The sequence below is a fragment of the Magnolia sinica genome, chromosome 5 (genome assembly GCF_029962835.1).
Source record: "Magnolia sinica isolate HGM2019 chromosome 5, MsV1, whole genome shotgun sequence".
NCBI classification, from domain to species: Eukaryota; Viridiplantae; Streptophyta; class Magnoliopsida; order Magnoliales; family Magnoliaceae; genus Magnolia; species Magnolia sinica.
The window spans coordinates 86,855,954-86,881,905 of NC_080577.1; the positions used below are offsets into that span (position 1 = coordinate 86,855,954).

Consider the following 25,952-nt stretch of genomic DNA (forward strand, 5'->3'; position numbering starts at 1 on the left):
TTCCTAAATATGCAAATATGTGTATTTTAGCAACTCTTGAAATTTCACTAAAAAATTCCACCATTTTCCCCATGTTTCCCCAATTTCCGGTTATCAGCAATATCGATATTGTTTCCGTATCCTCGACCAGCAAAACTTGTAGCAATACCGATGATCTGAACACTGATTATGAGACTATTTATCTTATTGGTGATTTTCTCTATTCTCTAATCCAGCATGTGGGTTTTCTTTTAGGATCATGGGTAAATCACAGAATTGATTTGAACAATCAGCCACTAGTTTACACCACTTACTAAAAGAGAGGTTTTGATCATTTGATTCAAAGTATCAAGTTCAAATTTGCATTTCCTCAAATGGATATCGTAGTCTTGATTCTTTTGCAAATAGGTAAACTAGTATCAAGCAAAGGGTAATGTTAATATAATTGGCGCCAAAAGTCACAGTTGGAGTTAGGCGGTATGGAATTAGTGTGAGCAGAGATCTTACCTTTTTCTTGAACTGCAGCCCCACATACTGGTTTAAAAGATCATCCTGAAACTTTGAGGCAAATATGTCTGCAGCAAAAACCTAAAAGACCAACGTGAAGAATCAATTACTCTTCTAATAGGTGTTGAAACAAGAGATGAAACATGTGATTAGAAAATGTAGACAAAGAAGGTAACTCATACCTCACTCCAAATGTGACTGTAACAAGCCGCTTCATAGCCAATAGCAAGGCGTGAAAAACATGAAGCTGGATTGCTTCCCTCCAACAAAGGAATTCCTAACATTATCTGGAAAAAATTTCCAGTATTGGGTTCAAAATAGTGAAAAACTGATTGGTCTACCCAAGGTCCCAAAGAAAGTTTGAGATAGAATTTTTACCTTGGGATGGAGATGCTTGAGTAGCTCCACCATGTCAACGTTTTCACTGGAATGTATAATCTCATCGAAATAGCCTGATAACTTACATAAATATACTTGTGATTACATTAAAAGTGCATGAAGTTATTCTTAATCATTATTTCATGCAAATAATCTGGACTAATTTAGACGAACACAGTTGGTGCATTTTTCTGGTAATCCCTACTTGATAAAGAATGATCTGCATAACTTTACATGGAAATATCTATTGCTGTCAAATACTGGGAGCAGAAGTATGCAGGGTGGCGAACACAATGGCGTTTAAAAGTTGCAGACAAGTCCATATAAATATTTGAGATAATAAATATTAACATAACGTTTTAATAATGTATTGTAAAGACGAGGTCTCACATGCAAGCAATAGTGTTGTCATATATAAGGAAGAAGGAAAAAATGAGAGAAGATGAAGATGACGAGAGATGGAGAATGGGAGAGAATCATCTGGGGGGTTCGGCATCCCCTCCCCCTTTCTCATATAATTTAAAGGATCTGTTTGGTGTTGCTTCTAGGAAGTCAGAATGCCAGAGTTGATGGAATAAAAAAAAAATTATGCAGAAATGATTCCCAAGAGACATGCTTGGTAAACACGAGAAAAAAAAAAATTTGAGGCCAATCCAACCATCATATAGCCACCATGTGAATTTGGAGGTTTTTGCAGTTGTTCATTGCTTGCTTGGGTTGGCTCCACCTTGTTGAGTATATGCCATCGAACTTTTGCATTGCATAGGCCCCACCATGATGATGGGCTGACCTAAAAATCAAGCCAATACAATCCTTAGGTGGGCCACGCCATAGGAAGCAATTGACATCCATCCAAATTCATGTAGTGGCTCACATGATGATTGCATCGGCCTAATTTTTGGGGCATCCAACTTTCATGGCGGGTGATACTACAGAAAAGTTTAGATGTAGAACTTTTTTTTAAAAGGTAAGGTTGATTGTAATACACACATCATAGTAGGCTGCACGTGCCAATTCTTGCAGAATAGCTGCCACGTTATCAGTGTTTTGGCCAGATGCAAATTCTTGTGTTGTAGGAATGGATATGAATATTGATATTGTATCGGCCGATACGACCGTATCGTATTTGTATCAGCACGAGACAATATGTGATATGGGGTCGTATCAACCCAATACGAAAAAACTGACCAGTATGAGCCCATATCGGTCGATACGGGGTGTATCAACACCGATACAGGGTCGATGCAGCTAATACAGGCCGATATGCTCATAAAAGCATAATTTTGAAAAAAAAAAATTCAAAATTTCACTCGTGTCTCCTCATCTTCTTCTCTCTCTCTCTCTCTCTCTCTCTCTCTCTCTCTCTCTCTTTTTCATTTAAACCATGGAAGAAGCTTAAAAACTCATTTTAGGCTAGATCTAGACCTATTTTGGGATCAAAACAAATGATTTGAATAAATCGAAGCAAAGTTGACCATTATGGGAAATTTTGGAAAGAATGATAAACCTTCACTTCGGTTTTTTTTTTTAAAAAAATATTTTCATCTTCTTTTTGTTGTATTTCAATGTAATAGGCCCTAGTTCACCGAATCATGCTTGATTTGTGTTCAATTGCGGCCCATTTAGTTGACCTTCAACAAGTCAACTAGGGCCCAATGTGATGTTTATGTGCCATCCAACCCGTTCCTAAGGCAGGTGCCACCAGGATGAATAGAAAAAACAAATATGAGCCTAATCCAAAATTCAGTGGACCGAAGAAGGTTATAATGGTGAGCGTCTCCATTCTCACTGTTTCCAATGGTGTAATCCACTTGAGTTTTGCATTTGGCTGATTTTTGGGCTCGAGTACTAACATTAGCTAACACAATTGTGGATAGAGTGGATGTCACAAATAAGTCAAGGTGGGCCCACAAAGCTTTTTGTTACAGCATGGTTCCCGTGAATTGGAGAAGAAATCTCCAAGAGAGGGAAATTGCATCCTTTTTGCCTATGAAATTGGAGTACTCTCCAACTAGTCATGAGCAATAGGGCTTATTATTGGTGAGTGAAAAGTGTGTTAGAGATTGGGTGGTTGTTACACCTCTTGGTGATCTAGGCCATTCATCAGACGTTGTACACCGTGAACATGCCATGGACCAAAAAGAACCTTGGTCCTCTAATTAGGCAGATAAAAAATTGTATAAGAAAAATACGACATTAAAAATAATAAAAAAAAAAAAGGTCAAAAAATCCAAATTCAACGTACATGTGTGGCTCACTCGATGAGTGAACTACCCTATTGTTTTTCCTTTTTAGTAGGGCATATTGAATGCGTGCCCTACTTGATGAAGGGCCCGGATCTCTAACGCATGCATTGTACTTATGTATCTAACACAGTAATTGGCCCCCTCAGATGATGTCTACCCTCCTTAATGCAGAAGTACTCTAAAAAATGTCCCAAGACCATTTCCTGCAGTAGCAATTTTTTTATAATTGCTTTCAAACAAGCAATTAACTTCCAAGGCTAACCAAATGCATTTTATTCAAGTGGAAGTGATCTTAGGACTTAAAAATGCCAAAATCACTTAAATTAGCAAGCCAAACAGGCCAAAGTAATTTTATTTTTTAAAAAATGAAAAAAAAAAAAAAAGAGAGAGACAAAACTGCCCCTCATTACAATAAGCTATGTACACAGTGTACCAAAGAACAAGGGGCCACACAATTGAAGAAGATAGGTGGGCCATACAATGGTACAACCCACATGACAAACATCTTAGATGGGTTGTAGGATCACAAAACCAACATTCATCACCATCAGCATGATCCAACTAGCATTTAATTGCCAACATGTCGAGTGTGTATGATATTCAAACCATCCAACAGATACAGTCACACCACGAAGATCACTAGCTCTAAAATCAGGACAATCCAATAATCAGGTAAGCCACAAAAGCACTTTGTATCAGATTGGCAATTGTCAATTGTTTTCTATGGTGTGGCCAATCTGATGAATGGAATGGCAAAATTGTTACATAAGGTGTTCTTCATGGTGGGATCCATAAGGCCCGATAACCCCACCTTTGCACCCAATTCACCATTTAACCCCATAACGTGTATCGGATCAGGCCAATATGGTGTTTCACCCTTGTAACATGTACCAATCAAGCCAACATGGTTGTATCAGCCAATATGAGCCATTTTGAACAATAGAACTACACAAACCTACACGCTACAGTCTATAGACTATACAATAGACCATGGGAGACTATAGATAGATGAATCGTATTATTGAATCTAACTGGAACTCGGTACATAAGGTGTTCTTCATGGTGGGATCCATAAGGCCTGATACCCCCACCTTTGCACCCAATTCACCATTTAACCCTATAACATATCGAATCAGGCCAATATGGTGTTTCATCCTTGTAACATGTACCAATCAAGCCAACGTGATTGTATCAGCCAATATGTATTGGCCATTTTGAACAATAGAACTACACAAAACCTACAAGGTACAGTCTATAGACTATACAATAGACCATGGGAGACTAGAGATAGATGAATCGTATTATTGAATCTAAATGGAACTTGGTACATGTGATATAAGAATAATGGCCTGTCTAAATTGATCTAAACTTAACCACAGAGATATAGACATCTAAGATAGTATCCAGTATAATAAAAGGAATAAAGAAATGAAAAGAGAAAGAAAAACCTAAAAAGAAAAGAAGAAAAAAAAAAAAAAAAGGGGAAAAAATCAGATCACATACAGACCCAAATTATGTAAATCATGTAACCAAAGCATAACTTGCTAGTCCAAGGTTTATTTTGGTGAGATACAAGAAAATCTATCAAGATAACAAAAAGAACTATGTTTTACCTCTCATTAAGACTTTTCTTAAATACTTGCTTGTGATAGAAACCACAAAATAGGCTTCAGTAATTGTTTTTTTCCTTGCTCAAATCTAGTAAGGAATAGTAAAATAGCACCCGAATCCCACTTCTCCCCTAGAAACAAATGAAAACATTGTAGAAATTGCTTGAGTCATTGTTTATTGGTCATATTATGCCCATATCATCTGATTCAGTATGAGTTTTGGGTACCCAAATTCACCTTCAAATAGTGTACTAGGGATGACGTATATAGCTCGATTTGATATTCTAAACTAGGTTCAGAGGTCATCTCAATCACGTATATAAATTATCAAATATTACAAAATATTTCCCACATAGTGCTGGTCATCAATCAATTAGCAGTTACTCCCGAACATCCTCATCTCACTCTGCTCATGAAATCACTAAAACTTCAAGTTTTCAGTTACTCCTTGAAATCCTCACCTCACTCTGCTCATGAACTCGTTAACAACTTCAGAAGAAAACATCCATGACTTCATCTAATGAGGACATTACTTCATGTACACCTTTGCGTACGTATCAGAGGAGGAGGCAGGCTGCACGGATTTATGTGGCTAGGCGAGTAACCATGATCATGTTGAAGACTCCATGTGCATGTGTGAACATCTAGAAGACCCCACACTGGGAAAATGCACATGAGTTGCTTTAGGGAGTGATTTGGACCATCGGATTCGAGGGACGTGATGATCGAGCCGTTGGATCGCATGGATCACATAATCGGGTCATTGATAGTGAATCTTTTTCATCATTATTGAACATTATTATCTTTTAAGATTTAGTTTATGATTAATTTATGTTTTGGACACCTTATGAGTGATTTTATTTGATTTTTCATTAGACTAGAGTTATTTCGGTCAAAATTCATGAAACAGTTTAAATTGTAATTTTGAAAAGTTCTTTAGGCTATTTGGGGGGGGGGGGGGGGGGTGGTGACCTCTCACTACTTTGGTTTTGAGGGAAAAAAAGAAAAAGGATGGAAAGCACCTTGTCTTCTTTTTCCATCTTCATGTGATGTGAGAGTGACTTCCATGTGAATTAGAAAGAAGATTGGTGCGAAACTTATCTTCATCAACGGAAGTGCGAGGCTTCCTTCTATCCCCCACACTCTCATCTCTTCATCAACAAGTAAGGTATTCTTCCACGTTCTCCGATTTTCGTTCTCCTTCATCCCAAGCCATCAACAACCTCCCGATCTTCATCCCTTACACATCCAAATCCTAACCCTAAACCTAAAAATCCCAAATCTTCCTATTTCCCCAAATTACCAAACCTTAGTTCTTCACAAACTTCAATTGAACCCAAATCTCTACATTCCCTTCATCCAAAACCCTAATTCTCTTGTCCTAGTACCTAAACCTCTCAAACTCTTGCCCAATTTACCCCATTATCCCTAATTCCAAATTTTTCCCCAATTCCCCTAAACCGTAATTTCACCCTAGGTAGTATTAGGCCTTCCCTTTTAGAAATAGGCTTACCCTATGCTATTTGGATGTCCCTACATCCATTAGATCTTAGTTTCCCTTATTTAATAGTCTTATAGGATGATGCTTGGTAACCTAGAATTGAATTATGCATGATCTCATTTTGGAATTTTGGTATTTGTGATGATGGTAGCAAGTTTTGTGATTTTTATTATTTAATTTAATTTTGTTGGTAGATCTCACACAATATTTGAGTTCATGCATCGGTCTTACATCAAATTTGGTATCAAAGCCCATAGGTTTAGCATAGGATTTTTGTGTTGCATTTAGGTTAGAGTCGCATCTAGGGTTAGTAGAGTATGCATTGCATATACGATCATATTACTGATTTTTTTTGTCATAGTTTGGAGTAACCTATTTCTGAATTTTCCGTTGGCGTGTTCCCACTTATACCATTGCTGAATTTTCAGCGTAGTAATCTTAGGTTGTCACCTTGCTGAATTTTCAGATTACACACTTGCTGAATTTTCAGTTTGGTACTCTTAGATTACCTGCCTACTGAATTTTCAACATAATATTTGAGGGTAACGGCTTACTAAATTATCATATTAGTGTCTCTAGTGTATCCAATTTGGTCCCTAAGTTGGTAGTGTCCTTATCACAACATTACCCTAGGATCTAGGTCATTTCCCTAAGAGTTTCCTTGTGTATGCCCACTCATTCTGGACGTGGTTTTGGTCTATAACCCATAATGAATCTAAAGTAGATTGTCGGGGCCCTTAATGTTATCAACCACCGTCTGACGACCATTGAAGCACACAATCGAACAAGGTATCCTGTATCAGTATCGGTTGGTGTAACGGTGCCCACCAATACAGATACGAATACGGGGGTGTATCGGCGATACGAATACAAATTCGGTAATGGCTTACTGAATTATCATATTAGTGTCTCCAGTGTATCCAATCTGGTCCCTAAGTTGGTAGTGTCCTTGTCACAACATTACCCTAGGATCTAGGTCATTTCCCTAAGAGTTTCCTTGTGTATGCCCACTCATTCTGGACGTGGTTTTGGTCTACAACCCATAATGAATGTAAAGTAGATTGTCAAGGCCCTTAATGTTATCAACCACCGTCTGACGACCATTGAAGCACACAATAGAACAAGGTATCCCGTATTGGTATCGGTTGGCGTAATGGTGCCCACCGATACCGATACGGATATGAATACGGGGGCGTAACGGTGCAATTTTTATTTTTTATTTTTTTGCCAGAAAAATGAAAAAATACGTATTAAATCCGAAATATTCTAAGCATTCCAAATATGCATTCATTTATATATTGGAACATGTTTATGGTGTTGTAACGGTCCACTCTTTGGTGAGAAGTTGTATCAGACTGTCTGATGAATTTATGAACCAGACAACCTAGTATTGGCTATAGATATTTTATATTTATTTATCTAACTATATAATATCAATATGAATTAATTAGAATGAATCTAATACCAAAATATCTCATATTTGTAGGTATTGGTGTATTACATACCTTGTGACTTGTGTACATTTTATTTCAACATACAATCTAGGGACTTTTATGTCCAATCATATAATTCATATATCTAATAAATTAATATAATTTTTCCCAATAAATCTTAAGAAAAAATTTGAAATTATATTCAAGTAAATAGTGTTGTCGATTTAGAGCTGATTTGGTGGACCATTTGATGCCCCAAATAAACGTTAAATTCATGCAATCTATTGGCACTTATCTCACTAATGGATTGGTGGATATTTATTGAACAGTGATGAATGGAAAATATCAAATGATCCTATTTCAAAAAAACAAGTGTTTGCAAATTAACGGTGAAAATCATTTAAATAATTTAATTTTGGAATTGTGACATGGCAACAATGGTGCCATAATTTAATTTATTAATTTTGAGTTAATGTATGCCTCATGGACAATTTTTACGGCCATGTACACAGGCCCCACCACGATGTATGTATTGTATATCAATGACATCCATCCGTTTTATCAAATCATTTTAAGGCATGGTCCAAAAATGAGGTAGATCCATATCTAAGGTGGACCACTAGTGGCGAGGCCTTGAAATTGGGGTCCACCTTAATGTATTTGAATATCTGTGTCGCAAATCTATTTTGCCAGTTCACTTTAAAGCATGATCCAAAAAAACAGGCAGATTTAAACCTTAGGTGGACTGTGAGTGAATGACGCCCTGAACATAGGACCCACCTTGAATTCTTGATGCATTTGTTGTATATCCATGTTATCCATCCTTTTTGCCAACTCATTTTAGGGCATGGTCCAAAAAATGAGGCAAATCTAAATCTTTGGTGACCACGACCACACAGTAGGGATTGAATTCCCACAATGAAAACTTTTATTATTATTATCATCATCATCATTATTATTATTTTATTATTTTATTTTTAAGTTGCGACTTTTGTTTTCCTTGATCCAAGTCCATGCAACCTTATCAGTAGTTTCGATGGTAAATAAACATTATAATGGGCCATAATAAGTTTTTAATAGTGAGCATTCAATCTTATTGTGCAGTCCACTTGAGATCTGGATCTGCATCATTTTAGGCACCATGCCTTGAAATGATTAGGAAAAAATTGATGGGTAGCATGGATAGATAATACAACACATAAATCAAGGTGGGCCGCATGCACTAAAACAATGCAAGTGCACAGTAGGCATTTAATCCTATTGTGCGGTCCACTTGAGATCTGGATCTGCTTCATTTTAGGGACCATGCCTTGAAATGATTAGGAAAAACTAATGGGTGGCATGGATATATAATACAACACATAAATCAAGGTGGGCCACATGCACTAAAACAATGCAGGTGCATGGTGGGCATTCAATCCTACTATGCGGTCCACTTGAGATCTAGATCTGCTTCATTTTAGGGACCATACCTTGAAATGATCAGGAAAAACTGATGAGTGGCATGGATATATAATACAATACATAAATCAAGGTGGGCCACATGCACTAAAACAGTGCAAGTGCACTAAGCAGCGTGCACCGCAGACCACATAAACAAATAACACCCATTCATTTTTTTCCAGAGAGAGAGAGAGAGAGAGAGAGAGAGAGAAATGAGAGGGAAAAAGAAAAAAAATGAGAGGGAAAGAAAGGGAAAATGAGAGGGGAAGAAAACGAGAGGGAAAGAAAGAGAAAACGAGAGAGAAGGAGAAAGCGAGAGCTGCAGCCGCAGCCCAAGAAGGAGGAGGAGGAGGAGGAGAAAACGAGAGCCACAGCTCGAGAAGAAGAAGAAGGAGGAGGAGAAGAAGAAGGAAAGAAAGGAAAAATAAAAAACTTTTTTTTTCCTTTTCCTTTTCTTTTTTTTTTCCTTTTTCTCCTATTTTCTTTAGGCCCATAACAGCCGTTACGGAGAAAATGACCGACCTTGTATCGCGTAACGGCCTGGGCTGTTATCGTTATGTATCGACCGATACGGCCATATTGTAACGGATACGGAACACCCTGCAACAGAACGACCGCTACTCAATTGATTGCGACCAATGCACGTGTCAATCAACTTGAGGCCTCCCTACAAGCAAACCCCGACACTGGGGAAGATGTTCAATCCCAACTTGGAGATCAAGTTGATAGGCGAGGGCATGGTCATGGCCAAGGCATTGACCGTGGTCGAGCACAAGCGCAACCACATAGTGAAGAACATCATGACTGGCATGATCTAGACGCGCAAGTCATGAAGGGTGTAAAAATTGAGGTTCCCAATTTTGATGGTCGCTTGGACCCCAAAGTATTCTATGATTGGGTAGCAGGCATGGACTGCTATTTTAAGTGGTATGATACGTCTAAAGCCCGTCGAGTGAGATTTACCAAGATAAAGCTGGTGGGCCAAGCCAAACTTTTTTGGACCAACATGGAGCGTAAAATTGAATGAGAGAACCCTCGATTGCTTATTGGGCTGAGATAAAAGAGGTCCTTAAAGAAAAGTATCTCCCTCTTTCTTATCGCCAAATGCTCCTGGACCAGTGGTAGGCCTTGCGCTAGGAATCCATGATTGTGTCAGACTACATCACCAGGTTCGAGTATATGATGCGATGTGAAATCGAGGACCTAATGATTACATTATCTAGATACAGGATGGGCCTCTGATTCAAGATCCAACGAAAACTTTATTCTCGTGACGTTGGCACAGTGGAACATATGTATCAAATGGTGCAAGACATCGAATACTATCTCAAAGCACCCGTCGGTAGGTGTTATGATTCTTGGGACCCAAGTGTCCAGAGTCTCAAGCCTTACCCTCAAGGGACTAAGTCTAACATGGGGAGCAAGTCCAAGCCCCAAGTTGGTTCCTATTCCAACCCTAGAGATGTCAAAGGAAAATGGATAGCTAGTGCTAGCTCTAGGGGAGGTGAACAAACGCGAGGCTTCAATTGCCAAGGATTTGGTCACTTTGCGCATCAGTGTCCCTCGAAAGAGAGGAACATGGCCCTAGTGATTGACAAATGTGAGGAAGAAGGAGATGAATAGGGCAATTTTGAAGAAGTCTATCAACCTAATGTCACTGGTGCTGGTGATGAGGAGATAGAAGCAGAAGAGACCACACCACTTGCAGTAGTCAGGTGTGCCTTGACCAATGCTAAGGAGAATGATGATTGGCATCGGGCTACAATATTTTACACATACAAAATGTGGAGAGAAGAATTGCAAGGTGATCGTCAATAGTAGTAGTTGTACCAATGTGGTCTCCACTAGCACTATCCCATTTGGGTTTGAAACCCGAACTGCACCCTCAGCCCTATAGAGTTTTATGGGTGGATGCATCTTTCATGCTTGTGACCCAGTGATGTCTCGTACCTGTTAACTTTGGATCCTACTCAGATTCGATGTGGTGCGACGTTTTACTTATGGATGTTAGACACATCATTTTGGGCCGGCCTTGGTTATTTGACCACGATGTGACGATATATGGCCACTCAAATGTGTGTTCATTCATGCAATAGGGCAAGAAGATCACTCTAGTTCCTCTCCTACCAAAAAGCAATGCGAAGAAGAAAGCTGAAGGAAAGTCAAGTAACCCAAGGATATGAGGAAATCCCAACCTAAGTCTCTCCATGTTATCAACGCCAATGAGTTTAAGAGAGGTTATGGTGGATTCGATGGTGTACGCCTTAGTGGCTAGAGAAGTAACACCCAAGGTTAGTGTAGAGGGACCCCCTGAGGCGAATTCGATTCTGGATGAGTTTCATGATGTATTTCCAAAGGACTTACAAGATGAGCTTCTACCCATGAGGAACATCCAACATGCCATTGATCTTGTCCATTAGTTGACTCTACCAAACCTTCCTCATTATCAAATGAACCATACGGAGCATGCAAAGTTGAAGAAGCAAGTAGATGAGCTCCTCAAGAAGGGTTTTATTTGGGAAAGTATGAGTCTGTGTGCTGTGCCCGCACATCTCACTCTTAAGAAAGACAGCACGTGGCACATGTGTGTGGACAGTAGAGCCATCAATCAAACCACGGTCAAGTACCGGTTTCCCATACCACGTCTTGATGATATGTTGACATGATGGCGGGTGCCACCATCTTTTCGAAGATTGAACTCAAGAGCGGGTATCACCAAATACGTATACGCCCATGAGATGAGTGGAAGACGGCCTTCAAGATGAAGGATGGGCTATACAAGTGGCTAGTCATGCCCTTTGGCTTGACTAACGCCCCAAGCACATTTATGAGAGTGATAATCCAGGTGTTAAGACCCTTTATGGGTTTGGTGCATTTTGATGACATTCTTATTTATAACACATCAAAGGAATAACATCTCCACCATCTGAGGCAAATTTGTAGGGTCCTTAGAACTGAAAAGCTTTATGCCAACCTTAAGTGCACATTAATGTCAAAGAGCGTTATCTTCTTAGGGTTCATTGTATCATCTGAGGGCATGAGAGTGGATCTCGAGAAGGTCAGGGCTATAGTTGAGTGGCTTGAACCACGTAATATTTACGAGGTGAGAAGCTTTCACGGCTTAGCAACTTTTTATAGGCAGTTTAGTTCCATCATGGCTCCCATCACGGATTGCATAAAGAAATAGGAATTTGTATGGACTAAAGCTGCCTCTAAAGCATTTACGGAGATTAAGGGCAAGATAGCGAAGCTCCCTTCATACGCTTTCTAGACTTTTCTAAAGTCTTTGAAATTGCGTGGGATGCATCGGGAGTAGGAAAAGGTGGAGTGCTCAAGAAGGGCACCCCGTTGCTTATTTTTGTGAGAAGTTGAATGAGGCGAAGCAACGGTATTTCACCTATGACAAAGAGTTCCATGCAGTTGTCCAATCATTGCGCCATTGGCGGCATTATTTACTATCATAAGAATTTGTCTTGTTCTTTTGACCACAAGGCCTTGCGTTACCTCAGTTCCCATTAGAAACTAAACCCTAAGCATGCTAAACGGGTCCAATTTCTTCAGGAATATTCTTTCATTCTCAAACATAAGGCTAGGATCAAGAACAAACCTGTTGATGCCCTTAGTCGTCGTGTGATGCTACTCCAAAGTATGAGATTGGAAGTGATTGGGTTTGAGCGACTGAGAGGAGTATCCTACCTACCCAGACTTTAATGAGTTATATGCAGTGTTTTAAATATCGATGATATCGGTCAATACATCCCACGATATATCTTGTATCCCACCTATGCGATACGAAATGCACAAGTAGTGCGATATATCCCACATGTTTGATTAGGTGAGCATTTTTTTATTTTTAATCCTTTGTTTTTCTGTAAATCATATTAAATCAATGTCAAGTTGTTATAAATCAATTATTTTTTTCATATTTTATGTGAAAATTCATAGATTTGGAGCTTCGATTTTGAGATTGGGAGGAGATGGGCTAAGTTGCTGAAAATTGGAAAAAAAAAAATCAAAATTTCTCAATTTCTCACAAATCGGTTACAATCTATGTCCAAACATAAATTCAAACATGTATGTAACCTAATCTAGTGATTCTTATTTCGTTTTTTAATGTATTGCTTGTGTTTCCACACGTTTTCTTACATTAATAAATTATATGAATAAATTTTGAATATACTTCCATCAATTCAGTTAGACAACGAATAGATTAGGACTCCATATGCACTTTTTAAAATATATATATATATATATATATATATATATATATATATTTTGACTTACTAGTGATGTAGTTTTTAACAATCACTAACGATTCATTAAAAAATTTGACCAATTTCCCAATGTTTCCAACAACATCGGTACATTACGCAATACAACCGATATCCCATGAGATAAGGTTTCCCCTTGTGCAAGACCTCACATTACTTTTGTTTTAAGAAGAAGAAGAAGAAAAAAAAAAAGAGAGAGGGAAAGCTTCTTGTTTTCTTCTTTCATTTTCATGCAATGTGAGGGTAACTTCCATGTTAATTGGAAGGAAAATCGGTGGGAAGCTCATCTTCATCAACGGAAGTGCGAGGCTTCCTTCTATCCCCCACACTCTCATCTCTTCATCAACAAGCAATGTATTCTTCCACGTCCTTTGATTTTCGTTCTCCTTCATCCCAAGCCATCAACATCCTCCCAATCTTCATCCCTTATACATCCAAACCCTAACCCTAAACCTACAAATCCCATATCTCCCTATTTCCCCAAATTACCAAACCCTAGTTCTTCACAACCTTCAATTAAACTCAAATCCCTACATTACTTCCATCCAAAACCCTAATTCTCTTATCCTAGTACCTAAACCTCTCAAACCCTTACCTATTAGCCCTAATTCCAATTTTCCTCAATTCCCCTAAATCATAATTTCACCCTAGGTAGTATTAGACCTTCCCTTTTGGAAATAGGCTTACCCTATGCTATTTGAATGTCCTTACATCCATTAGATCCTAGTTTCCCTTATTTAATGGTCTTGTAGGATGATGCTTGGTAACCTAGGCTTGAATTATGCATGATCTCATTTTGGAATTTTGGTATTTGTGATGATGGTAGCAAGTTTTGTCATTTTTATAATTAATTTAATTTTGCTGGTTGATCTCATATAATATTTGAGTTCATGCATTGGTCCTATATCATCATCACTTGTGGCTTTGATTATAAGGCCAATCCCACCAGGTCCTAATTCATTTGTCATGTTCTCCTAACACAACAATTTTTAAATACCAAACCCGATCTTTCTCCTTTTAACATAAGATATTAGTGTAGATATTAAAATCATGGTATTAAAAAATGGTTATATTACAACCATAATGGTCGTTACGTTAAAACTAACGGAGTTGACTGTTTCGCAATATGAGCTTGTAACACCCAATATATATATATATATATATATATAAGGGTGCATAACAGGCTGATACATTTTTTCCTTTAAAAAAGATTTCGACTATTATAGGGTCATAATCATCATTATTGCCCACATCATAACGGCTATAAGGCTCACAGTTGTGGCTACCATTATTGTTATTGAATACCTTGATTAAAATGTGTGTTTATGCATGCAAGCCTTCACACATTTACATTCACCCACACACACACACACCCACCCATTGTACAATACTAACATTCTAAACCTACACACATCTTCGCTGACCATGACCATGGGACCCACATGCCACATCACTTCCCTTTACACCTCACCCATTGACTTTGACTAAGCAAGGCCTCCCCCTCCCCCCATGGCCCCCCTCTCCTCTTCTAAGCTATCTCCTCTCCACTCCCATCCCTCTCCCATGCCTTCTCCATCCCTCCCCTCTCTCTTACCTTATCACAACTTACCTCTCATCCCTCTCTCCATCCTTCCCATCTCTTACCTCGTCACACCTTACATCACATCCCTCTCTCTATATATAAGCACAGCCAACTAGCCCATTGCTAGCCCTTCAAGCACCCAAAGCTTGGAAGAGGGAGAGAGAGAGAGAGAGAGAGAGAGAGAGAGAGAGAGAGAGAGGAGCCACACTTCTAGGCACCCAAACCATTCATCAAAGGGACCTTGCACAAGGGGAAACAAGTGTATGTAAATTAGACCTCTTATTTAATGGTGAATCATATGTCGACTAGCCCTTTACTAAAGCAGCAAATCATATGTAAACCCACCATTTGATAACTTGAAAGAACTTCCTGTCGAATCATACATAAGAAATCATGCATGTGCACATGGAATGGTTGGAAATTGTGAGCTCATGTGGATAGTTAGAACCTTGAGATGGTTCGGATTTGTGAGCTCATGTGAATGATTAGAACCTTGAGATGGTTCAGAATGATGAACGCATGTACCCCATGCATGTGGATGGTTAGAACTGGTGTTCGAAATATCGGTATCGCACAATGTATCGCAACCTTGGGATATAGATACATATCAGTTTCGCACTGGATATATCGTTTGTATCGCATAATTTATCGCACCTTTTGGGAAACATGGGGAAACATTAGGAAAATGATTGAATTTTTCAATGAAACTTTGGGTATTGTTAAGAAAGATCTTAATACACACTTTTAAATCATAACATTAAAAAAAAAGTGCACACAATAGGTTTACTTTGTATAGGGTCCTAAGTTATGCGTTGTCTGATTGATCTATATTAAAATATAATGCATAACATTTATAAATGTATTAAGACATGTACATCCACACCGTCCATCTGTTTTGCCTCCTTAATTTACGGTACCATCCCAAAAATGAAGTACATCCAATTATCTAGTGGACCATGCCATATGAAACAATAAGAAACAGTGTTGATTGAAGACCCTACCATTAAAACCTTCTTAGGGCTCACCTTAATGTTTTTGTAGTGTTTATTTACCATCCAATCTGTTGATCTAGAACTTTTGTGGCCCATTAATAGTCAATCACCACTTTTTCCTTTGGTATGGTCCACTTGATAATTGGATGTGCTTCATTTTTTGGATAATATGCTAAAATGATTTGGTATCTACACCGTTAATTCATTTTGACAAATCATTTTAGGGTATGGGCCAAAAAATGAAACAAATCCAAATCTTAGGTGGACCACACCACACGAAAAAGTGATCATTGAATGGCAACCATTAAAAAAATTTTGAAGGCTACATAAGTTTTGGATCAAGCTAATATTTATGTTTTCCCCTTATCCAGGTCTATTAGACCTTATGAACAAATTGGATGGCTAATAAACATCATGATGTGCCCCAGGAAAGCTTCAACGATGGATATCATTCCCACCACAGCTTCCTGTGGTGTGGACCACTTGAGCCTCATATCTGGCTACATTTTGGCTTCATTCCCTAGAATGACCTATCAAAATGGATGGACGGTGTAGATAAAACAAATATATCATGGTGGGCCCTACAAAGCCCTGACAGACCATCATCTTTGGGCTCCCAATCCGCGCGAACGGGGATTTTCCCTGAAGCCAAGTTATCGTGAGAACTTTTTGAGAACTCATCATACGTAATGTGAGTCCAAAATCTGAACGGTCCAAGTGATGCAGCACTCCATGAAACCTTTATGGTTCAACTTTTGCTTTGATCTAACATTTGGTGGGCCATTAAAAAAGAAAACATTTTTGTCCCTTAATTTGCATCTTTCTTTGCTATGGCCCACCAGAGTTTTAGATCAGGGTAAAATTTGGTCCCTGGGAGTTTCATGGGATGCCACATCACAGAACCGTTCAAATTGGAGGACCATGACACGTGTGCAAAAATGCACACGTGCCTAGGTGCGCAGATGAGATGCCTCTTCCTGCTAAAGGCTTTTGCAAGAGTATCTGTGCTGGGATACTAGGTAGGGCCCACTTTAATGTTTGTTAGAAATCCACCCCGTCCATCCATTTTGTGCGATCATTTTAGGACATGCGACCGAAAATGAGGTGAATCCAAAACTCAAGTGGGCCATATGAGAGGGAAATTGGGGAAAGAGTTTCCTACCGTTGAAACTTTCCGAGGCTCACCTTGATGTTTATATGCCATCCAAACCGTTCATGAGTTCATTCCCATTGCGATGCAGTGAATACATGAAAAAAGTATCCTGATATGAAGCTTTTGTGGCCATAAAAATGTTTCAACGGTGGTCACCAAATCCCTAGTGTTTCTTATCGTGCAGCCCACTTGAATTTTGGATTCACCTCATTTTCGGTCACATGTCCTAAAATGAGCTCGTAAAACAGATGGACATGGCGGATTCCTCACAAAAATCACGGTGGGCCCCACCTAGCATCCCATTGCACGAACTTCATGCGTGAAGGCTTCCGCATGTAGCTGTGCCCGATAAAAAAGGACGCAGATTAGTTATGACAGGTTGAGTAGCCAGACTCGCTACTGAAGTAACGTCACCAAGTTATGTGGGTCCTATCATGATGCTTGTGTTGTATCCACACCGTCCATCCATTTGGAGAGATCATTTTAGGGCATGATCCAAAGAATTAGGCAGATCCAAAACTTTAATGGACCCCACCACAGAAAACAGTGGAGAGAGTTACACCCATCGTTGAAACCTTCCTAAGGTCCACTGTGATGTTTATTTGAGATCCAATCTGTTTGTAAGTTAACACAAACATTAAATAAGGTAAAACAAAAATATCAGCTTCATTGAAAACTTTTGTGGCCCGTATAAGTTTTTAATCATGGGCGTCACTCTCTCCACTTTTTTCTGTGGTGGGGTCTGCTCGAGCTTTGGATCTGAATCATTCTTTGGCTCATGACCTAAAATGGTCTCTCAAAATTTATGGACAGTGTGGATACAAAACATACATCATGTTGGGACCCACAGAACTTGGTGACGTCACTTCAGTAGCCAGTCTGGCTACTCAACCTGTCAGTAGCGAATCCGCGCCCGATAAAAAAGGGCTCCGAAGCCATTTTTTTACTACAGAGACCCTAAAACCTTGAATTCTCCCCCAAATCTTCGAATTTCTTTGGATTTTTTTTTTTCGCATTTTCTTCCTAAATCAATTCCGTTTTCAAGTAACAATCTAATCGAAGAAAGAAAAGAAAGGGAATCGAGATTTTCTTTACACTAACCTACAAATAGCGAGCTTCAATTCGAATGGCTCACCAAATGCAGCTTCCAATCAGGGCAATCTATTCTACAAGTACGGAAATCCACCTTATTAACAGTTTCCCTCTCTTTTTTCCGATTTTTTCAGAATATTTCTTCCGACGTGTTTCGTATCGTTGGACTGCGATATCAATAATATCGGCCGATAGTATTGATATTGCAAACACTGGTTAGAACCACAAGAGTGTTTTGGAACACCAGAAAATTCGAAAGGGACAATCGAGTCCCTGAAGTTGAAAATCCTTAAAGCCAAATGGAACGGAACATCGAGAGGTCCCTTGGGTGAGTCCCTAAACCCCATTAGGTACTAATTAGGACCTCCATTGTCAGGATGGGTGGAGTGAGCACAAGTTGCAAGAGGTCCCCACTGCCAAGGTCAAATGGAAAAGAGGTGTAATGAGCCTACAACATATGTTGCAATAAAAGGGAGTTCCCTATCGTCGTGCTAAGTTAGGTGAGCACATTGAGTGTGCAATAGGTTCCCATTGGCCAGGTTGAATAATGGTTGGTAAAGTTTTGGCCAATTGGTGTAAAATGACCACATTGTTCAATGAAGTTAACTGTACTGACGTGTATCGGCTATTGCATTCATAAGCATCGCATTAATAATTATCTCTCATGCATAATTTTATACATGTTTACCAAATTACAATGTTAATTGTCATTAACTGTAGTAAGATGTGTTTAATTATCTCAAATGCATAGAGATGTACTCATTGGACTTATTAAGCTCACCAAAGTTGTTTTTAATCTTCAAGAAAAGTTAACCCGCAGCGATAGCTTGGCATGAACCTAAGGATATTTTGCTTGGTTTATTTTTTGAAGCATCTATTGTAATATTCATATTAGAAGCAAGTATTGTTTTTCAAGCTCGAATAGTTATCAAATGAGGTTGATGTTAGTTATTATTAGTTGAATGTTGTAATGATTGAATGAGTAGTAGTGCACTTAACTAAAAAAAAAAAAACTTTCTCCCAATTCGCGCCTTCAAGCTCAGTATTAGGTGTATCCGAACGCTGGATTTAGGTGTGAGACTGACCTTGGCCTAGATTTTGAACTATTTTGGGCCGGGCTTATTCAAAATATTGATTTTGCCTATAACCGAATTTTGTGTAGACATTAAAATTAGGGTTATCAATGGGCCAGGCTTGGGCTTGCCAAAATCAATATTTTGAATAAGCTTGGCCCAAAACAGTTCAAAATCTAGGCCAAGGCCAACCCCAGGCCCGGCCCGTTGACAGCCCTAATTAAAATCATGGTATTAAAAAATGTTATCTTGTAGCCCAAATGGCCATTACGTAAAAGGGTGGTGATCATTTTGCGATATGAGGCTGTAACACCCAATTTGAAAATAAGGCCCATAACAGGTGAATACATTTTTTCCTTCAAAAAAAATTTTCAATTGTTGCAGGGTCTTAATGATCACAATGGCCTGTCTTGCAACGGCCAACATTACCATTATTGAATGCTTCGATTAAAATGTTTGTGCGTGCGTGTGTGTGTGTGGGGTTGGACATGTAATTACAAGCACCGCCACGGAACCATATATGACACACAAATAAAATAAAATAAAATAAAACTAAAGGATGCTCAACAAAGGTCAGCTAGATGCAAACACATGAAAACAGAGTATGGCTGGGTGCCATTCCTACTCTTCCTATGCAGTTCATGCTGAATTCATCAATGAGAAGTGTTGCAGGAATAACTTGTTATTTTCCTTGAGAAGGAAAACATTGGACAACTTACAAAGAAGAATTTCTTGCTTCAATTTAAGGCCGGAAAAGGAATCACGCCTTCTTTTCAGCAATCTGCACATTTCATCAGTGACGGGTTTCGTAATATCCTGCAAATCATAAATTTTAGACGGGTCAAATTAAAAGTTCAAGTTATCCATGAAAAGGAAGATAATTGGCCTGTTACTGGATGGCCGCTCCATATAGCCAGACCAAATTCAAATTCTCTAAAGCATCAGAGCACAAAGATGAAAAGAAAAGAAAAGATTCTGACACTTAATCCATTGATTGGAGAAGGAGGTACTCATGTCCTGCCCAAAATGAGTTGCCCATGTTTCAAGTTCAAGTATTTGTGAACATTGGATGTGTTTTCAGAATTGGGTATAACAAGATTTTATCAAAATTAATTAATAAAATGTGATTTCTTTCACCTCTATTTTGATATTAGTTTAGCACAAGGATCATGAAGAACAGTCTGCTACCTATTAAAGAAAAACAAAAATCCAAATAATGCCGACGAACAGTGACTTATTTCCTACAAATAGCAATGATAACTATCCCAACTAAAAAGTGTTATTTCCTACAAATAACAATGACAAATATCCTTCTCAACATTAAGAATATGGTCCTCGATATAGTGGTATGGAGGAACAGGATTCATATAGCTGATCCCAATCAGTTGAGATAAGGCTTAGAATGTGATGATGATCAAGTTTGCTGGCCTTAATATTGGAGGAAAATGCATATTGCATGAGATGGCATTGCCGAGGCAAAATGAAAAGAAAATAGAAAACTCCAGTATCCATTTCATTGTTATGGAACATTTCTATTCAATGTTGGGAAAAGATCTAGTGGGGTAAGCATATCCAAACCTTCCTATGCACATAGTTGCATTTGGACTCGTTGGTATCCCCATTACCTATCTAGAGTCCTAGACCATTCATTAGGTCCAGACCACTCTTCATAGGCTTCCTTGTAAATATTAATCTGCAAACCATTCAGTCAGTGGCAAGCAAAAAATGGATAAATAAGATCACTGGAAGAAGATAGGTCCAGTCACGGAGTTTTAGTTACTGCTACTTTCTCATAGTAGCAGAGGAAGAGAAGACTGGACATAATGGACGGTCGAGATATGTGACATGGATACCAATGAGTCCAAATGCAACATATGCATGGAAAGGTTTGCATTGACTTAGCCCACTGGATCATTTCTCTTCAATGTTTAAGCGAAAGATGTCAAGAACACGTCACCTGATGGAAACCGGACATCATCTTTAGGGGGATGCTTTCATAACACCTAAGGTACAAAATTTCCATCAAGTATTGCAAAAATATGAGCAAATGTTTATTCTATAATTGAAATAAGGAATAAGCATAAACTAGACTAACCAATTTTCTAGTAACTTTCCAGGAATTTCCACAAAGTCTGCTTCAACCCGAAGACCAGAGAATCTAGCAAATGATGCACAATTGCAAATATGATGGACCTGAAAGATCGTTATTCATGAAGGTCATCATTACGAAATTAGTCACAAACTAACGTACTGCAGTAAGTTCAATTGCCCTATCGCTTATCTAAACTTCTGAGTACAAACTTATAAACTTTTCAGAAAGTAGTGACACAAAAGTGCAGTTAGAACAGTCATGACTGATCATCTTTTATTTTTATCTTTCCTTTTTATCTTTTATCAGCATGACTGGTGATCTACAAGAAGAGGAAAATATAGCAATGGGAAAGATGCGCACTAACATCCTATTAAGACCACCACCTCAAACAAATTTCAATGCACTGAGAGTGTTGACAGACAAAATTCGCATCCCCCCAACAGCTTAAGCCAAGTGGATGAACAACAGTGTCAAGTTAGCACTTCATGTTGCTGATATGGAAGTACAGGCAGCAAACTTTTCAAAAGGCCAGCACTGCATTCACTATCTTCTCGAGCTAAATGTGATGTGCAGCAATTAGAACCAATGGAACTCTGCACAAATGATGTTAACTGGTATTAGAGAATCAATTTGGCAGCTACGGCTACCATAGATTCTTCCCACACAACATCTTCCCTTGTGACATATTCTATGGACTACATGACTAAATTTGAGGGTTTTCTAGCCAATGTTTAAGGAAATTTCCCCAATGTAAACTGCTCTAAATAATTGCAAGAAACATATTTCACGTGTAAACAAAAATAAAGGAGAAATTTTGAATCTAACAGTCACAGCATTGATTTTAATTGGTCTTCAAAATAAACCATTTGCATTATCCTATCGCAGCATCAACACAACTTTCAAACAGGATGAGAAGACATGGAAACACAAGAGGAAAAAGGTCTATTGAATACATGAATTGAAAATGAAGAATTCCAGAGCTCTTCTTTGCAATACATGGGTGACTCTTCTTCATTGACTACTTGCTGATACATGTGTTCAATACGAATGATCTCACCATCCTTGCTTCTTCTAAGGCACCAAGGTCATCATCACCCAACGGCCATGGCCTATTTCTAACAAAATCTAGGGTTTCTTTTTTTGCTTCTTTTGTATGTCGGACCTTCTGTAATGATTTGTGTGTGCGTAGGGGAATTAAGACATCGGCTGCTTGAATAATATCACCTCACGTCTGATTGTTACAAACGTGTGGGTTATTTGCCCGTGTTAGACGTTTGCTTGTGACTATATTTCTCCGTGGCTGATTGGGAGCAGTGGACGTGTGTTGATTCTTCTATCCTAGGTGACATGTGCATCATGTGAAGTATTCAAGTGTAGTGCTCATCGATTGTGCTAAGTCACCCACATTTGAACTGGTGAGGTACTCTACTTGTATTTGTTATTGAGAGAAAAACTTACTTGAAATCTGGATTTATAAACTCATCTGATTTTTTTGGGGTCCAGACAACCTCTATTAAGTTACATGGGACATTATTTACATTGGTCTACGTCAATCCAAGTTTTTCTCACGGCCAAGGGAAATTTGAGATATCTGACCACAGAGAAACCTGATGAAGAATCCAATATGACCAATGGATCCAAGAAATCGCCCAAATTATAACCTGGTTATGGAATAGTATAGAACTATCCATTAAGTGCAAATGTCATGTTTCTAGATACAGGGACAGAGGTGGAGCTCCCGTACTCTAAATTGATGTCCATAGATGATAAGCTGCGTGCGAGAGCATCAGCTGCGGCGCGTTTGGCTTTCTTCTTCGAACGACGCTCGGAAATATATGTGGGCTCTGATGCTCTCACCCTGGATGGTGGACAAGATCCACAGTCCTCGTCCTGAGTGGCATAGTCAAAGTTCCACTGCTCAGTGAACTGGCCAATAAATCGCTGGCTCTGACCCGTCGTGTACCCCCCACCACTGCCACCTCCACCCCCACTAGTACCACCTATATCAGTGTCGGTGCCTCCGTCCCCTCCCTCATCATCATTATCATCATCGCCCCCACGACCAGTGTCGAGTAGGGGTTGAGTCTCATAACCACAACTGACAACGACTTGATGATGATTAAGGGGCCTTGAAGATGCTTCCTCACCCTCATCGGAACATGCCGAAATCTTCACCAAATGATCAAAGCATTCTGTATCTACCCTCTATTGGCTTACTATCTGGTCAACATCGATACCAAGAGATGCTGCTTCCTCGGCTACTTGTGGAGCAAGGCCCCCCTTTGCATCATCTAAATTAGCTGACTTGACACACTCATAAAGTGGGTCCTCAACGTCGTCACCTATTTGTGCCATGATACCTATCGACAACAGGTCAAGCGGGTCCGAATTTCGCTCCATGTCTTGGTCTTCCCGCAACTGCCTCTCTCTTAACTTCTTATTGTAATGGCAGTAGATGAGCTTCTATAACATATGCTAACATATTCCTCTTACTACTGTGTAAAGACCTGTAAGACCCGAGGCCCCGAAAACTGGTTTGTACACTGGATAGCCGTTGACTGTAGGTCCATTGGCCTCAAGAATATTTTGACTTGATCATACTGTTTTTCTGTTATCGATCCACAAGCCGTATTTCAACCCGATGTCCGAATTTTAAGATACGGACTTAAAATTAAATAATCTAAGAAATGACAACTATGTCCTTATTTTATCGGGCAAAGCCCCACCATCGAGTTTTCAAAATCCGTTAGGTCTGAGAGCCTAACCGTTGTGGCCGTAGTTGAGTTATGGAATTATTGGCGAAAACAGCATGTCAATAGGACACTCGGATTGTAAGTTATGAATAGATATGTACATGTAATTTTAATAAATTAACTCAAATGACCTCGATTTTAAAAAAATCCTTGGAATGCTTTCTTTCAAATCATTTAAATAACATTTTGTTTATTGCTACCATAAGCTTAAACTTTTCAAAATCATTACAAAACATCCCATAACCCTCCTTTTTTAGACAAAACCCAATTTAAAACCATTTTCAAGTCCATAGATATGAAAACCCTCTTGCAACATTCCATTTTCCAACACTCTTTCTTGTTGACTGTGAAGTTGAAAAGAAGAAGAAGAAAAAAAAAAGGAAATTGAAGTTGAGGTTGAGAACCAATCCTCTGCTAGTTACAGGTGAGTGCATAGATTAGGAGCACACATATGTGTATGTTGGGGTTTCCTTGAAACCCCTATCGCTGAATTTTCATTTAGGGTTAGGTGTTGCTGAATTTGCTGATTTCAGGTTAGATATTGCTGAATTGTCTGATTTCGGGTTAGGTATTGCTGAATTTTCTGATTTCAGATTAGGTATTGCTGAATTTTCTGATTTCGGGTTAGGTATTGCTAGATTTTCCTTGAAAGCCCTATAAAAGACGAGCTTTTCTGATTTAGGGTTAGGTTATTGCTGGAATTTATGATGGAGTTGGTTAATTTATTGCTAGATTTTCTTTCAAAGCCCCATAGAAGACTAGCTTTTCTGATTTAAATTAGTTAGGTTATTGCTGGATTTTCTTAAGGTTATGGCTGGATTTTCTGAGTTAGTTGATTAGGTTATTAATGGAAGATTAAATGATAGAGATGATTTAGTTTTGTTTAAAGTCGTACGTATTTCTAACGGTTTCTCTCTTTGTCCCTTACAAAGTGCGCTCACTACCTGTTTGACAAAATGTTTAAAAGAAATATTCTTCATCCTTTTGATGTAGTTAATTCTTGAAGATTAGATGGAAGATTAGATGCTTGTGGCATGAAGTCTTCTAGTAGAATAAATCTCGGATTGGATATAGATTGGCTAAGTCATGTACATATCATATGCATGATTCATAGTTGTTGTATCATTGTATGATTGAGAGTGAATGATTCATATCATGATATGGTGATATAGTGATCATAGTGGGTTGTGTTGCGACACACGATGTGTCTATGATGAGCATGTAAACCGTCTAGATATAGGATGTATTACATGAGACCCCTATGAGGAACTTAAATGTATTAGGAGACCACATGAGGAAGGTCGTCCTATGCTTGCCTTGAAAACCATGAGATATTGTGCTTGTGTGTGGACTTATGCATATGGTAATTGTAAATGTGATGAAACATACTTTGTTATGACTTGAGTTGGACACCAACTGGAAATATGTAATTCGACAAGACATGATTAAAAGGTCCATGGGTGAAAGTCCCTAAACCCCGATTGGTACCATTGGGAGCAACCAATGCCTAGACCGAGTGGAAGGATAGAGCGCTGAAATGCCGAAATACCAAAGTAGGCAGCGACTCCCACCGACGCGTGTCGATTGGTTGAGGTTTGACCTAACCTGCTTATGGGCAAGCAAAGATAAGTTGTGTGTGACGAGCTCGTAAATTTTCCGCTATCGTTTTGCCATAAGACTTATGACTTCTCGCTGTTAGGCAGATAGTGAGGTTCAACACAAGTGGGTTAGACTAGTTTGGCTCGTGAACTATGTAGTCCCACCTTTGCAGTTGACCACGGTGGAAAAGTCTATACACGTGGGTAGCAATCACATACGAGTCCCACCTCTGTTTCAGACTTTGGTGA

The 25,952-nt window shown here is 38.9% G+C and overlaps 1 protein-coding gene across 4 annotated transcripts in view; it reads right to left on the reverse strand.

Annotated features, from left to right (window-relative positions):
• Positions 1-25,952, reverse strand: part of LOC131246242 (probable thimet oligopeptidase) — a 143,701-nt gene that overhangs the window by 11,739 nt on the left and 106,010 nt on the right. For all 4 annotated transcript variants that reach the window (XM_058246169.1, XM_058246170.1, XM_058246171.1 and 1 more), the window contains 6 exons: positions 21,356-21,453; positions 21,218-21,263; positions 19,980-20,076; positions 865-938; positions 669-773; positions 487-567 (listed from right to left, as the gene is read on the reverse strand). In XM_058246169.1, the coding sequence (XP_058102152.1) occupies positions 487-567; positions 669-773; positions 865-938; positions 19,980-20,076; positions 21,218-21,263; positions 21,356-21,453 (501 nt within the window). The remainder of the gene's footprint in view (positions 1-486; positions 568-668; positions 774-864; positions 939-19,979; positions 20,077-21,217; positions 21,264-21,355; positions 21,454-25,952) is intronic.